The 13,879-nt window shown below is 45.8% G+C and overlaps 1 protein-coding gene across 1 annotated transcript in view; it reads right to left on the bottom strand.

Annotated features, from left to right (window-relative positions):
* LOC144511711 (polymeric immunoglobulin receptor-like) overlaps window positions 1-13,879 on the bottom strand; it is a 67,150-nt gene that overhangs the window by 9,768 nt on the left and 43,503 nt on the right. Inside the window, exons 8-11 of the mRNA XM_078241937.1 lie at window positions 12,161-12,481; window positions 10,236-10,559; window positions 4,871-4,931; window positions 1,139-1,248 (exon numbers count right to left, since the gene is read on the bottom strand). Coding sequence (XP_078098063.1) covers window positions 1,139-1,248; window positions 4,871-4,931; window positions 10,236-10,559; window positions 12,161-12,481 — 816 coding nt within the window. The remainder of the gene's footprint in view (window positions 1-1,138; window positions 1,249-4,870; window positions 4,932-10,235; window positions 10,560-12,160; window positions 12,482-13,879) is intronic.

Below are 13,879 nucleotides of genomic sequence, written 5' to 3'. Positions count from 1 at the left end.
TTAAATGTCGCTAACGTGTCTACCTCAACCACCTCACTTGGCAGTGCATTCCAGGCTCCCACCACCCTCTGTGTAAAAAACTTCCCCCGCACATCTCCACTGAACCTTTCCCCCGTTACCTTGAATTGTGCCCCCTTGTAATTGTCATTTCTGCCCTGGGAAAAAGCTTCCAACTGTTCACCCCATCGATACCTCTCATAATTTTATAAACTTCTCTCAGGTCGCCCCTCAGCCTCCGTCTTTCCAGGGAGAACAATCCCTGTTTATTCAAACTCTCCTCATACCTAATATGCTCCATACCAGGCCACATCCTGGTAAACCTTTTCTGCACTCTCTCCAAAGCCTCCACGTCCTTTTAGTAGACAAGCTGGTTTGTGGGAGCTTGTTGCATCTTCTACATTTGCAACATTAAAAAAGTACTTGATTTGCTGCAAAGCCCTGTGGAATGTTCTGAGGTGAATGGTGTTGTATAAATACAAGTATTCTCTCTTTCTTTGCATCTCGCATTGGCCCTGTCTCTTGTGGCTGTTGATTGACGCTATTTAGGCTTCTCAGGAGCCTGTGACTAGCTACTGGCTGTGTGGAGTCTATTTTACACTCTGCTATGGCTGAAGGGGAGACCCTTGTACTCTAACCTGCGAGATACTGCTTTTGCCCAGGTGAAATTTGTAACTGTGACTCAGGCTGTGAAGTTCCTTGGAGTTGTCGTGATACCATAATCTGCAGTAACCCTATAAAATCTCCAGGAGTCAGCTGTAAAGGAACAGTGCTTTATTGCACAAAACAAAGGAAAGCACAACCACAAGCCTGTGATGAACACAAACAGGTCCACATTAATGGACCCACTCAGGGGCCTGCTTTATAAGGGGCTCTGCATACGAACTCCACCTGGTAAGGTAATTGCCAATCACCATGGATTCAACAAGTCCTATAGGGAGGTCAATCAGTGATGTCCCCATGCAAGTCCCTGGGGGGTTATCACAAACCCCATTACTGCCTCTCTGGAGGCAATTGCGGACAATTTAGCAGAAGGTGCTCTGGGGGAAATTTCCTGCTTCACTCTTGACTTTGTCCAGTTGGAAAGAGAGAGGATTTCCTTTTAATTTGGAATTGGAATTTTTGAAATTCTGTAACTTACCAGCCGCAGATTTCTTTCTGCATCTTGCAACAAGAATACTAGTAATAAGGATCACTACAAATAATGCTCCGAGCACAGGGACCACCAGTGCGATGAAAACATTTGAGGTGCTGTGAAGACAAAGAGAAGGAAGTTAATTTCTCTAAATTGAAAGTAATTTTCATTCTCCGGTGACTCTTCTTCAATTTCCCAATTTCTTTCCCCCTTTTATACAGCTGAAAGTACTGATATTTGCAGGGTGCAACTCCACAGGAACAGGGGGTAGGATCTTACAGCCTTGTTGCAGCAGAGGCAAGACAGCAAGATGTCCAAGCCGCTGAAACGTCCATTGCCTTAGGCAGAACCGGAAGGTTCTACTGTTGGCAGGGACCCTATGATTCATGGGGAGGTGGTGGTGGTGCAGTGGTATTGACACTGGGGACCTGCTTTTGAATCCCACCATGGCAAATGGTGAAATTTGAACTCCATAAACATCTGAAATTATGGACGGGGTGTTCTGGCTGCGCTCGCCCCGAAACTAGAAAATCCTGCCTGAGGTCAACGGACCTTTTCATGTTCTGCTGCCAACCACCACCCCCCCCAACTCACGCCCCCCCCGACTCCCCCCCCACCGCCCCCCCGCTCACCCCCCCCCCCCCCCCCCCCCCCCCGCCCCGCCCTCCCTCCCCGCCCCAGTGCATAAGTCTATTGCTGACTATTGTCGATTGTTGAAAAAACCCATCTGGTTTTCTTCAGTGTCCTTTCGGGAAAAAAATCGGTCATCTTATCTGGCCTGGCCCACATGTGACTGCAGAACCACAGCAATGTGGTTGACTCTTAAATGCCCTTCTGAAGCGGCCTATCAAGCCACTCAGTTCAAGGGCAATTAGGGATGGCCAACAAATGCTGGCCCAGCCAGCGACGCCCACATCCCATGAATGAATTTAAAAATATCTGCCCGGATTTCTGACTGAGACCATATAGTTGGTCCCTGGCCAATATTCCTGATCCACTCACCCTTGATAGTGACCATCAACAAAAAAGAATCACAGATAACTCTAATCGCTTCCTCAATTAATATCCACAAGCAAGTTCCTGGATAGAGATCAGCTGGTTAATTTTAAATAGTGTGAATGAACCTTCATGAGTGATTGACCCATAGTTAGAGGGCGATTGGTGCAGTTGCAAGAATTTGTGATTTGGATTGATCGTGGAAAGAGACATTGAAATAGATTTGGCTCCTGAACCAATAACTAAAAAGCAATATTAAGCTAACTTCCGGCAGCCGGAATTGAACCTGAGTCCCTGGTGTTGTGAGACAGCAGTGCTAGCCACTGTGCCACCGTGTTATGTTTATATTCCTGCTGGTTTTGTGGTTCTCCATGTCCACTACACCCCCCCCAACCCCCGCCAGGCCCTGGCTTTGTTCAATGCCACCTGTCCCTCTTTGAGGGTGCCTGGGTATCGAGGCTCTTCATGTAGTGACTGCCTCAGAACATGTTGCTGATGCTGCTGAGCCTCCGATTGGTCTAGCAACTCTTGGGGGCGGGCTTCTGTTCCTTATTGTATGGCCACCGCGTGAAAATACCTGCCTAGCACCAACCTCCGACATTCAGCCCCAACTCTCTGTAACGTCAGGTTCCCTTCTGAGCTTTTGGAATAACTGAGAAATGCAAAGGAAAACCCACATCTGCAAAATTGTGTCCCTTTCCATACAATGCTCTGAAAATATTTCTGTTTTAACCTTGATTTAGCGGAAGTCAGCAAAAGGAACAGTCATCGGAAAACCACAGAACATTTCACAGTAAATACCAGATGGGTGTTCTACCAATTTACATTATGCAATTCTAGACACCAAATCACTGAACAAACTTGGAGCGTTAAAGCGTCATATCCAAGCCAAATTATAGAATTATAAAATCTCTGTTATCCCTCTGTCATCCTAGTGTTATTCTGCTCATTGTATTAAAGACCGTGGGCGGAATTCTCCGACCGTGCTGGTCTAAGAGCCGGAAATTCCCACTCGACTGCCAGCGGGCCTTCACATTGTCCGCAACCCGTCCATTACAATTTCAGTGGCGGGTGGGGTGGAAGAATTCTGATCTGTACCTGCCACATTGAATTAGTCCGATCGTTCAAAGATCAACAGAAGCAGTAGCTTTAACATCTAATTTTCTTTACTTCAGAGCCAACTGACCAGAAGCGGTCAGCAATGGAAAATAATTCCTGTCCTCCTCTATTGTTCATCAGGCAGGTGGGTTAAGCAACATGGCTCAGGGAGATTCTGCAACATAGCTCAGGGAGATTCTGGGCATGTGCTGAGATATATAATCTTTGTTGAAATGGCAGAATAATTATTTGTTTAGTTATTCCTTCATGGGATGTGGCCATCAATTAGAAGGCCAGCATTTGTTGTCCATCCCTAATTGCCCTTGAGCTGAGTGGCTTACCAGGCCATTTCAGAGGGCGGTCAAGAGTCAAGCACATTGTTGAGGATCTGGAGTCACATGTAGGCCAGACCGGGTAAGGATGGCAGATTTCCTTCCCTGAAGGACATTGGTGAACAGGATAGGTTTTTCTGATACTTTCATAGTCACCATCATGGAAGCTAGCTCTCAAATCTCAACTTTTTTATTAATTGAATTGAAATGGCACCAGCTGCCCTGGTGGGATTCGAACCCATGCCCCCTGAGCACTAGCCTGGGTTTTTGGATTACTAGCCCAATGACAATACCGTCACACCATAGTCTCCTGCCCCAACTTTCATTTTCTCGGGTTCAGGAGATGGGAAAAATATCTTGCCAGCCGGGACACTTTATTGGATCTCTGCAAGTACAAACATCAAGTGAGGGCAGATTTCAGTTTGGCTGTGACAGAATTTGGGATCAAACAGATGGATAATGATGTCAAGGCTCATGAGTGAACAATGACACAATTGGAATTCACTTCTCAGCAATGAGTCAGCAACTTCAGGAAGGAAAACGATAAAAGAATATCTGGCAGCATGAGTCACGGTAATGAGAAAACATTCTTAAACACTCAGTCCATCACCCAAACCAGCCTCCCACCCATTGACTCTGTCTACACTTCCCGCTGCCTCGGCAAAGCAGCCATCATAATTAAAGACACCATGCACCCCGGACATTCTCTCTTCAACCTTCTTCTGTCGGGAAAAAGATACAAAAATATGAGGTCACGTACCAATCGACTCAAGAACAGCTTCTTCCCTGCTGCCGTCAGACTTTTGAATGGACTTACCTTGCATTAAGTTGATCTTTCTCTACACCCTAGCTATGACTGTAACACTACATTCTGCACTCTCTCGTTTCCTTCTCTATGAACGGTATGCTTTGTCTGCATAGCGTGCAAGAAACAATACTTTTCACTGTATGTTAATACATGTGACAATAATAAATCAATTCAAATCAAATCAAATCAAAGTGACTGCTGACTGAACCCAGTTTCCAATATTCTTCCGCGGTGTCAGAATTCTGACCTAGAGGCATTTGCCAAGGAAGACACAGAACAAGCAATGCCCCTCTCCCCTACCCCTCCTCACTCCTGCCTAAAAACAGCCAGCAACCAACTGGGCTGGCAGCTACATTCCGATCCGTGTGGCTCGGGGCAAGTCCTGAATGAGCAGTGATATAGGCTGCTACGTTCACGTTAGAACACGCAAGAATAGCAGGGCCTCTGTTCTGAAGTCCTTGAAAGGATGTTAATTTAATTAAATAGATTGAGTCACAAAGTTACCTTTCACTTTCCCAGCTGATTGTTTTCTGAGGTTCTTTGGGCAATGTTGTTGTTGCGAGAGCTGTAAAAGCAATAAGAATAACAGCGATGCGTCAGGTATTCAGCTGCAAATTTTCCAAAATATTCTGTTGCATGTAGTCTAACCTGCGAGGAACGCCATGCTTTTCATTTCAAAGATGATTGTTCCCCTATTGATCATTTTTCCTCTACAGACCTGACTGCAAGGAACCACTATGAGGAGAATTAGTTTGTTGGATACCGATCATTTTTTTGATAGCCTGACTTTTCCCGCAAGCTATCAAGTGCCTTCAATACTTTTTTAAGACCCTGGTTTGGTCTTCTGCACCCGCCCCCCCCACTCCTCCTACCAAATAAAGGGAGGCGATGGCCTAGTGGTATTATCACTAGACTATTAACCCAGAAGCTCAGCTAATGTTCTGGGGACCCGGGTTCGAATCCCGCCACGGCGGATGGTGGAATTTGAATTCAATAAAAAAATACCTGGAATTAAGAATCTACTGATGAAGCCATTGGCGATTGTTGGGTCATTAATGTCCTTCAGGGAAGGAAATCTGCCGTCCTTACCTGGTCTGGCCTACATGTGACCCCAGACCCACTGCAATGTGGTTGACTCGCAGCTTCCCTCCAAGGGCAACTCGGGATGGGCAATAAATGCTGGCCAGCCAGCGACGCCCATGTCCCACGAATGAATAAAAAAAAGCAAAGACATCAATGCGCCATTAGCTGAAATCTAGTGGGGCAATCTTGTTTGAATCATAGAATCCCTACAGTGCAGGAGGAGGCCCTTCAATCCATCGAGCCAACACCGACAACAATCCCACCTAGGCCCCTTAAACCCACTGTGATGACTTCAGCCAGGCTACTGAGGTGGGCTTGCTGGAGTATGAACTACCTGATGAGTCCTAATTGATGGTTAAATCAGGGAGCCTCATGCTCCCTATTTAAAGCAGGTGTGTCAGACTCCCAGCCTGCATTCAGAGCTGGCTGTGTACAGATGTATAATGTAAATAAAGTAACTTAGTGATGGGACTTTTGCTTCTGTGGAGTTATTACATCCACGTATTTACCCTGACACTAAGGGGCAATTAAGCATGACCAATCAACCTAACCTGCACATCTTTGGAGTTTGTTGGTAATTGTGTAAATCATTTTCTGATCAAACGGCAAGGTGTGTCGGAACTATTGTAGCGATCACGTGGGTTGATCTGAAATTCGATCAATTTCCACCCCACATTGTTATTGGATTCCAATGTTTTCATACTTTGGCAAGATTAAATGTTGCAGCATTATCAAATCACCTTACTATTCACCCACAGCTCAGGTCCGGGAAGTTTTTTTTGCACCAGTTATTGCTGGCTGTGATATGTGTCTGTTTCTGTTTACTGCCACATTGCAAGCAGCTGAAAAGAGTATTGTTTCTACTACACAGTCCTTTGCAGTCAATCTAGCCAATCAGTGCAATAACCTGAATTTCAACATGACACCCTTCTTGTCTATAAGTCACTGAAGGCTAGCATGAAGGTTTTCTTCCCTAAAAGTCATTAGTAAACCAGATGGGTTTTTCCAGCAATCAACAATGGTTTCATGATCATCATTAGACTTTTAATTCCAGATTTCTTTTATTGAATTCAAATTCCACCATCTGCTGTGGTGGGATTCGTACCCAGTTCCCCAGAGAATTACTCTGGGTCTCTGGATTACTAGTCCAGCGACAACACCACTATACCATCATCTCCCTCGCAGCAAGCTACTAGAAAGGCTAATGGAGTGTTTGCCTTTGTCGCAAGGGGATTAGAGTACAGGAGTTGTTTCAATTGTATAGAAGCTTGGTTAGACTGCACTGGAGCATTGTGGGCAGTTTTGGTCCACATACCTCAGAAAGGGTATTATTGCCATAGAGGTAGTGCAATGAAGGTTCACCAGACTTGTTCCCAGGATGGTGGGACGGTCTTATGAAGAGAGATTGGGCAGCCTAGGCATGTATTCTCTAGACTTTCAAAGAATGAGAGGTGATCTCATTGAAAGATGCAAAATACTTAAAGGAACAGATAGGGTAGATGCTAGTGAGATGTTTCCCTTGGTTGGGAATTCTGGGACCAAGGTGGCACAAGTTGAAAATAAGGAGCAATGCCACTTAGATAAGGAGATGAGGAGAAATTTCTTTGCACGGGGTGTAGTGAATTTTTGGAATTCTCTGTCCCAGAGGGCTGTGGAAGCTCAGTCAGTGTGCATGTTTAAAGTAGAGATTGATGGATGTCTGATTAACAATAACGTAAAGGCATGGGGGAAAGTGTGGGTAAAAGGCATTGAAGTGTCCGATCAGTCATGATCATATTGAATGGCGGAGCAGGCTCACTGGGTTGAATGGCTGACTCTGTTTCCTATGTTCCTAAGGCATGCCAGCACTGGGGAACTGAAGCACTTCTTTTTCCAAATGTGTTGGCATCAAGCACTCCCAAATCAACACGATATACAGAGTAAGCTAACTTCACATCATCCCAACAGGATTTATGAACATTTCCCTTAAAGTATCATCTTTATGGCATCTTCACATCAACCTTTACTATGATCTTTGAGTGATACTAAACTGTTTTACTTTGACAATTCTCATTGTTCCACCATTGGTAGTTGAGGCTTCAGCTGCCAAGTCCCAAGCTCCCTCCCTAAACCTTGCCACCTCTCTAGCATTCTCTGCTCAAAATGGCCTCTTTGACAATGTTTTTGGTCATATGTTCCAATGCTCCTTATATGGCTTGGTGTCAAATCTTGCTTGACATTGCTGCTGTGATCAGCCTTGGGACAGGTTTCTACATTTAAGACACAAAAATGCAAATTAGGAGGCGGCGTGGCAATGGTGACGACCTAGTGATATTATCACTAGACTATCAATCCACAAACTGAGCTAACGTTCTGGAGATCCAGGTTCGAATACCGCAATGGCAGGCGGTGGAATTTGAATTCACTAAAAAATATCTGGAATTAAGCATCTACTGATGACCATGGAACCGTTGTTGATTATTGGAAAAATCCAGCTGGTTCACCTAATGTCCTTTAGAGAAGGAAAGCTGCCGTCCTTACCTGGTCTGGCCTACATGTTACTCCAGAGCCATGTGGTTGACTCTCAACTGCCCTCTGAAATGGCTTAGCAAGCCACTCAGTTGCAAGATGGCAGCTCACCATCACCTTCTCAAGGGTAACTAGGGATGAGCTTCAAATGTTGGCCAGCCAGTGGCGCCCACGTCCCATGAGTGAAAAAAATAAAAATATTGTCAATGTACCGTGCCAATTGAAAACTAAAATTAAACAAAACATTGCACCTATATTTTAAACAAAGGGATGAATCTACTCCTGTTTGAATAGCCCAAAATCAATAACAGAAACAATTGGGCGCTTTCCAAAGGAGGTGGATAGAGGTAATATGGAGAAGTAATTGGAAAAGCAAATATAATTTTGCAAGACATTGTCAGAATGGTGAAATGCCATGCTATAGAGATTACTCTGAGATTTTCCAATGACACATATCTGGGGCGGCACGGTAGCACAGTGGTTAGCACTGCTGCTTCACAGCTCCAGGGACCTGGGTTCGATTCCCGGCTTGGGTCACTGTCTGTGTGGAGTTTGCACATTCTCCTCGTGTCTGCGTGGGTTTCCTCCGGGCGCTCCGGTTTCCTCCCACAGTCCAAAGATGTGCGGGTTAGGTTGATTGGCCATGCTAAAAATTGCCCCTTAGTGTCCTGAGATGCGTAGGTTAGAGGGATTAGTAGGTAAAATATGTAAGGATATGGGGGTAGGGCCTGGGTGGGATTGTGGTCGGTGCAGACTCGATGGGCCGAATGGCCTCTTTCTGTACTGTAGGGTTTCTATGATTTCTATGATCCTTCCTCAACTTTCCTCATTAGATCACCGTCCAGTTCAATGTCCTGGCAGAGGTACATCAACTTGGATATCAAGACCTCTCAAGTATGGGTGGAGCCATGTTTGGATTGAATACCTAGGCATGTTGTTGTGTAAACGTGGCATGGAGTTAATGGAGGGGACAAAATCTTAGGAGTGGCATCATGCTACTTTGAGAGGAGGCGAGGGAGGTGGTGGCATAGTGGTATTATCGCAGGACTAGTAATCCAGGGACCCAGGGTAATGCCCTGGGGACCTGGGTTTGAATCCCACCACGGCAGAAAGTTTAATGATGACCATGAAACCATTGTCGATTGTTGTAAAAACCCATCTGGTTCACTAATGCCCTTTAGAGAAGGAAATCTGGGGCGGCATGGTGGCACAGTGGTTAGCACTGCCGCCGCACAACGCCAAGGACCCGGGTTCAATTCCCGGCTTGGGTCACCGTCTGTGTGGAGTTTGTACATTCCTCCCGTGTCTGCTCCAGTTTCCTCCCACTGTCCAAAGATGTGTGGGTTAGGTGGATTGCCCATGCTAAATTGCCTCTTAGCAATTTAAGGGTGGACTAGCTGGGGTAAATGCATAGAATTATGTGGTTAAGGGCCTAGGTGAGATTGTGGTTGGTGCAGACTCGATGGGCCGAATGTCTTCCTTCTGCACTGTCGGATTCTGCGATTCTATGTGTCGGATGGATTTTCCGGGGAAGCTCGGTTACATATTCCAGACATTCCTCACCTAGCTTCTGCTGAGGTATAAGACTTTGGAGGGTGAGAGGGAGTTGGGAGAAGATTAATTTACTCCTCTGTTATAAGGCTTTCTATGATTCTGCGCAAGTGTGTGAGCCAAAGGGCATAATGAATGAGGCAAAGCCCAAAGATCCATTTCACCCCCAAAATTCCAACACTTTCATCTGTACCGGATCATGCAATATAAAGAACAAAGAACAAAGAACAGTACAGCACAGGAAACAGGCCCTTCGGCCCTCCAAGCCTGTGCCGCTCCCTGGTCCAACCAGACCAATCGTTTGTATCCCTCCATTCCCAGGCTGCTCATGTGACTATCCAGGTAAGTCTTAAATGATGTCAGCGTGCCTGCCTCCCCCACCCTACTTGGCAGCGCATTCCAGGCCCCCACCACCCTCTGTGTAAAAAACATCCCTCTAATATCTGAGTTATACTTCGCCCCTCTCAGCTTGAGCCCGTGACCCCTCGTGAACGTCACTTCTGATCTGGGAAAAAGCTTCCCACCGTTCACCCTATCTATCCCCTTCACAATCTTGTACACCTCTATTACATCTCTCTCTCTCCTCTCTCTAAGAAATTCTTTATTTGCTAATGAATTGGATGAAGCCAATGACATGTGTTGCAACAGTCCCTCATAGCAGAACATTTAACATTTTGTTTCAGTATATGGGAACTGCTTATTAGGAAGAAGTAAACATTTGTCTTACGTTCAAAAATATTCAGTTGCAAGGGAACCATATTGTCGTAACCGATGATTGTTATTCCACACCAGTAAAGCCCCGCATCCTCCATGGATAGTTCCGTCAAGGTGACAGCAAACACTCCACTGGTCCGGTTATCCATAGTAATTATCCTTCCATCGCTGTTTGCATTCTGCTTTTGAGTTCTGGCAATCACAATGCATGACTTCCTCTCTGACCCCTTGCACAAGTACTTCTCATGGTGTCGGTAATATGGTACTTGATACTGACACTTTAACGTGACAGCTTCTCCTAAAGTCCCGTGCACATGTCTGAGGTTGGGTAAGCTAGCTGCAAGAATAAAGGACAATACATCATTGCTGAAGGCCATGGAAGTACATGCTGGTAAAACAGAGTGACAAATATCACAAGAGTCAAGGCAATTTATAGATGTTCGTTCAGCCCTTTGCACCTGAAAGAACGAAACTATAAGCAAAACACTGCGAATGATGGAATCTGAAACAAAAACAGAAAATGCTGGAGAAATGCGACAGATCCAGCAGCATCTGTGTAGTGAGAAAATAGAGTTAATGTTTCTCACTGGAAGGACGGAGGTTGAGGGGCAACCTCATAGAAGTCTGCAAGATTATGAGGGGCATGGACAGAGTGGACAGTCAGAAGCTTTTTCCCAAGGTGGAAGAGTCAATTACTGGGGGGCACAGGTTTAATGTACGAGGGGCAAGGTTTAAAGGAGATGTACGTGGAAGTTTTTTACCCAAAGGGTGGTGGGTGCCTGGAACCCGTTGCTGGGGGAGGTAGTGGAAGCAGATACGATAGTGAGTTTTAAGGGGCGCCTGGACAAGTACATGAATAGGATGGGAATAGAGGGATACGGTCCCCGGAAGGGTAGGGGGTTTTAGTTCAGTCGGGCAGCATGGTCGGTGCAGACTTGGAGGGCCGAAGGGCCTGTTCCTGTGCTGTAATTTTCTTTGTTCTTTGTTTCGAGTCTGGAAAGTGGATTGGCTATGCTAAATTGCCCCTTAGTGTCAGGGGGATTAGAGGGTAAATGCGTGGTTTACGGGAATGGGGCCTGGGTAGGATTGTGGTCGGTACAGACTTGATGGGCCGAATGACCTTCTTCTGCACTGGAGGGATTCTATAGATTCTATTCTATTGTAAGAAGTCTCACAACACGAGGTTAAAGTCCAACAGGTTTATTTGGTAGCAAAAGCCACTAGCTTTCGGAGCGCTGCCCCTTTGTCAGGTAAGTGGGAGTTCTGTTCACAAACAGGGCATATAATGACACAAACTCAATTTACACAATAATGGTCGGAATGCGAGTCTTTACAGGTACTCAAGTCTTAAAGGTACAGACAATGAGAGTGGAGAGAGCGTTCTAAAAAGAAAAGCGGCCTTCATGACACATGACAACGCAGAGTCGCTGAGCAGAAACTGATAGCCAAGTTCCGCACACATGAGGACGGCCTCAACCGGGATCTTGGGTTCATGTCACACTATCTGTAACCCCCACGACTTGCCTGGGCTTGCAAAATCTCACTAACCGTCCGGTCTGGAGACAATACACATCTCTTTAACCTGTGCTTAATGCTCTCTCCACTCACATTGTCTGTACCTTTAAGACTTGATTACCTGTAAAGACTCGCATTCCAACCATTATTTTGTAAATTGAGTTTGTGTCTTTATATGCCCTGTTTGTAAACAGAATCCCGCTTACCTGACAACGGGGCAGCGCTCTGAAAGCTAGTGGCTTTTGCTACCAAATAAACCTGTTGAACTTTAACCTGGTGTTGTGAGACTTCTTACTGTGTTTACCCCAACGCCGGCATCTCCACTTCTATTCTATAGAACAGCCAGGACGGGAAGCAGTCCATTTATTGAAATGCTACCATTGTATTCGAAGTCAATCGATTCTGATTAATTATTGGGCTTACCTTCCAGAACATTCAATTTGACAGAAGCCATTTCATCGTTTCCCAGCCTTGCTATCCCACACCAATACCATCCAATATCCTCCAGTGACAATTGCCTCATTGTCACCGAAAATATTCCACTGGTTTGGTTGTCCACAATGTTGTATCTTTCCTGCTGTCTTCTCTGTGTGCCTGCTAACACTGTGCATGAAAATCTTCGGCCTCCCCGACACCAATACTTCTCTGAATTCCTGTTCACCGGAATGTTGTATTTACAGTTGACGGTAATGGACCCTCCTAATTTTCCATTCACCTCCACTGGTCCCAATACTCCGTGTGAACCTGTTAGAGTGGAAAACAATGGGTTATGTCAGGACTACGAGCTTGAAGGAAGCCTCGAAGGCTAAGGAGGAAACAAATCGGCTGAATGGGTAATTCCACTGACCATGTATAATCATAACACCATAAGACATAGGAGCAGAATTAGGCCACTCGGTCCATCGAGTCTGCTTCGTCATTCAATCATGGCTGATATTTTTCTCATCCCCATTTTCCTGCCTTTTCCCCATAACCCCCAATCCTCTTATTAATCAAGAACCTATCTATCTCGGTCTTAAATACACTCAATGACCTGGCTTCCAAAGCCTTCTGCGGCAAAGAGTTCGACAGATCCACCACTCTCTGGCTGAAGAAATTCCTCCTCATCTCTGTTTTGAAGGATCATCCCTTTAGCCTGAGGTTGTGCCCTCTGGTTCTAGTTTTTCCCACTAGTGGAAACATCCTCTCCACATCCACTCTATCCAGGCCTCGCAGTATCCTGTAAGTTTCCTGTAAGTCCCCTCTCATCCTTCTAAAGTTCAATGAGTACGGACCCAGAGTCCTCAACTGTTCCTCATACGACCAACTCTTCATTCCAGAGATCATAACTTGACCTGTTGCGAGCAATTGAGTCGATGTTGCTGGCCAATCCCATCCCCAAATCAGCATTATGGAAATTCCCCAAAGGGCAATATGGAAATTCTAGTGTTACAACTCGGAACTGGCCAATTTCCTTTGATACGTTTTATGGAATTTAGCATTCAGCACTAACGCCTTATTACTTTGTTAATATTCAGTCAGAAGTCCTCCTCCCATTCGTGTGAAAAATAGGAAGCTAAAATATTTTAAAAATAAACACATAGGCCGGAACTCGACCACCTCACCCTCCACGGGATCGGAGCGGGCGAGAGTCTGACAACGGAAATCTCCATTGACCTTGGGCAGGAATTTCCGGTCTCGCCCGAGCGAGGCCGTAAGATTTGCCCCATAGAGCTAATTTTCCTGTCCCGCCTGCCACGGGAATCAGAGTGAGCGGGGGGGGGGGGGGGGGTGGGGGTTGTGGCGGGGGGGGGGGGGGGGGGGAACCATGTAAAGGTCCGTTGACCTCGGGCGGGATTTTCCAGTCTTGGGACGAGCACGGGTGAAAAATCCCACCCAGATACTTTTCGCCCACTATTTAATTCAATAGCTACATTGATTTTGTAACCTTGAATTGTCAACATGAGTGAATACTCGATGATTCACTGGGGTTGATTTTCATTTGTCTGTTGGGGGTGTGGATAGAACAGTTACAGGATAGGAGTGATATCTGTGCCCCATTCCTGCTAGCATGTGGGTCTCCATCATTTTACAAGAGGGTTTGTAATGGATGGCCCAGGTGCCTGCCCAAAACATGGGGTCAATAGGATCCTGCTGCAACTC

The sequence above is a fragment of the Mustelus asterias genome, chromosome 25 (genome assembly GCF_964213995.1).
Source record: "Mustelus asterias chromosome 25, sMusAst1.hap1.1, whole genome shotgun sequence".
Taxonomy (NCBI): Eukaryota; Metazoa; Chordata; class Chondrichthyes; order Carcharhiniformes; family Triakidae; genus Mustelus; species Mustelus asterias.
The sequence above is the reverse complement of the archived record's forward strand: the minus strand, read 5'-3'. Positions and strand labels throughout refer to the sequence as shown.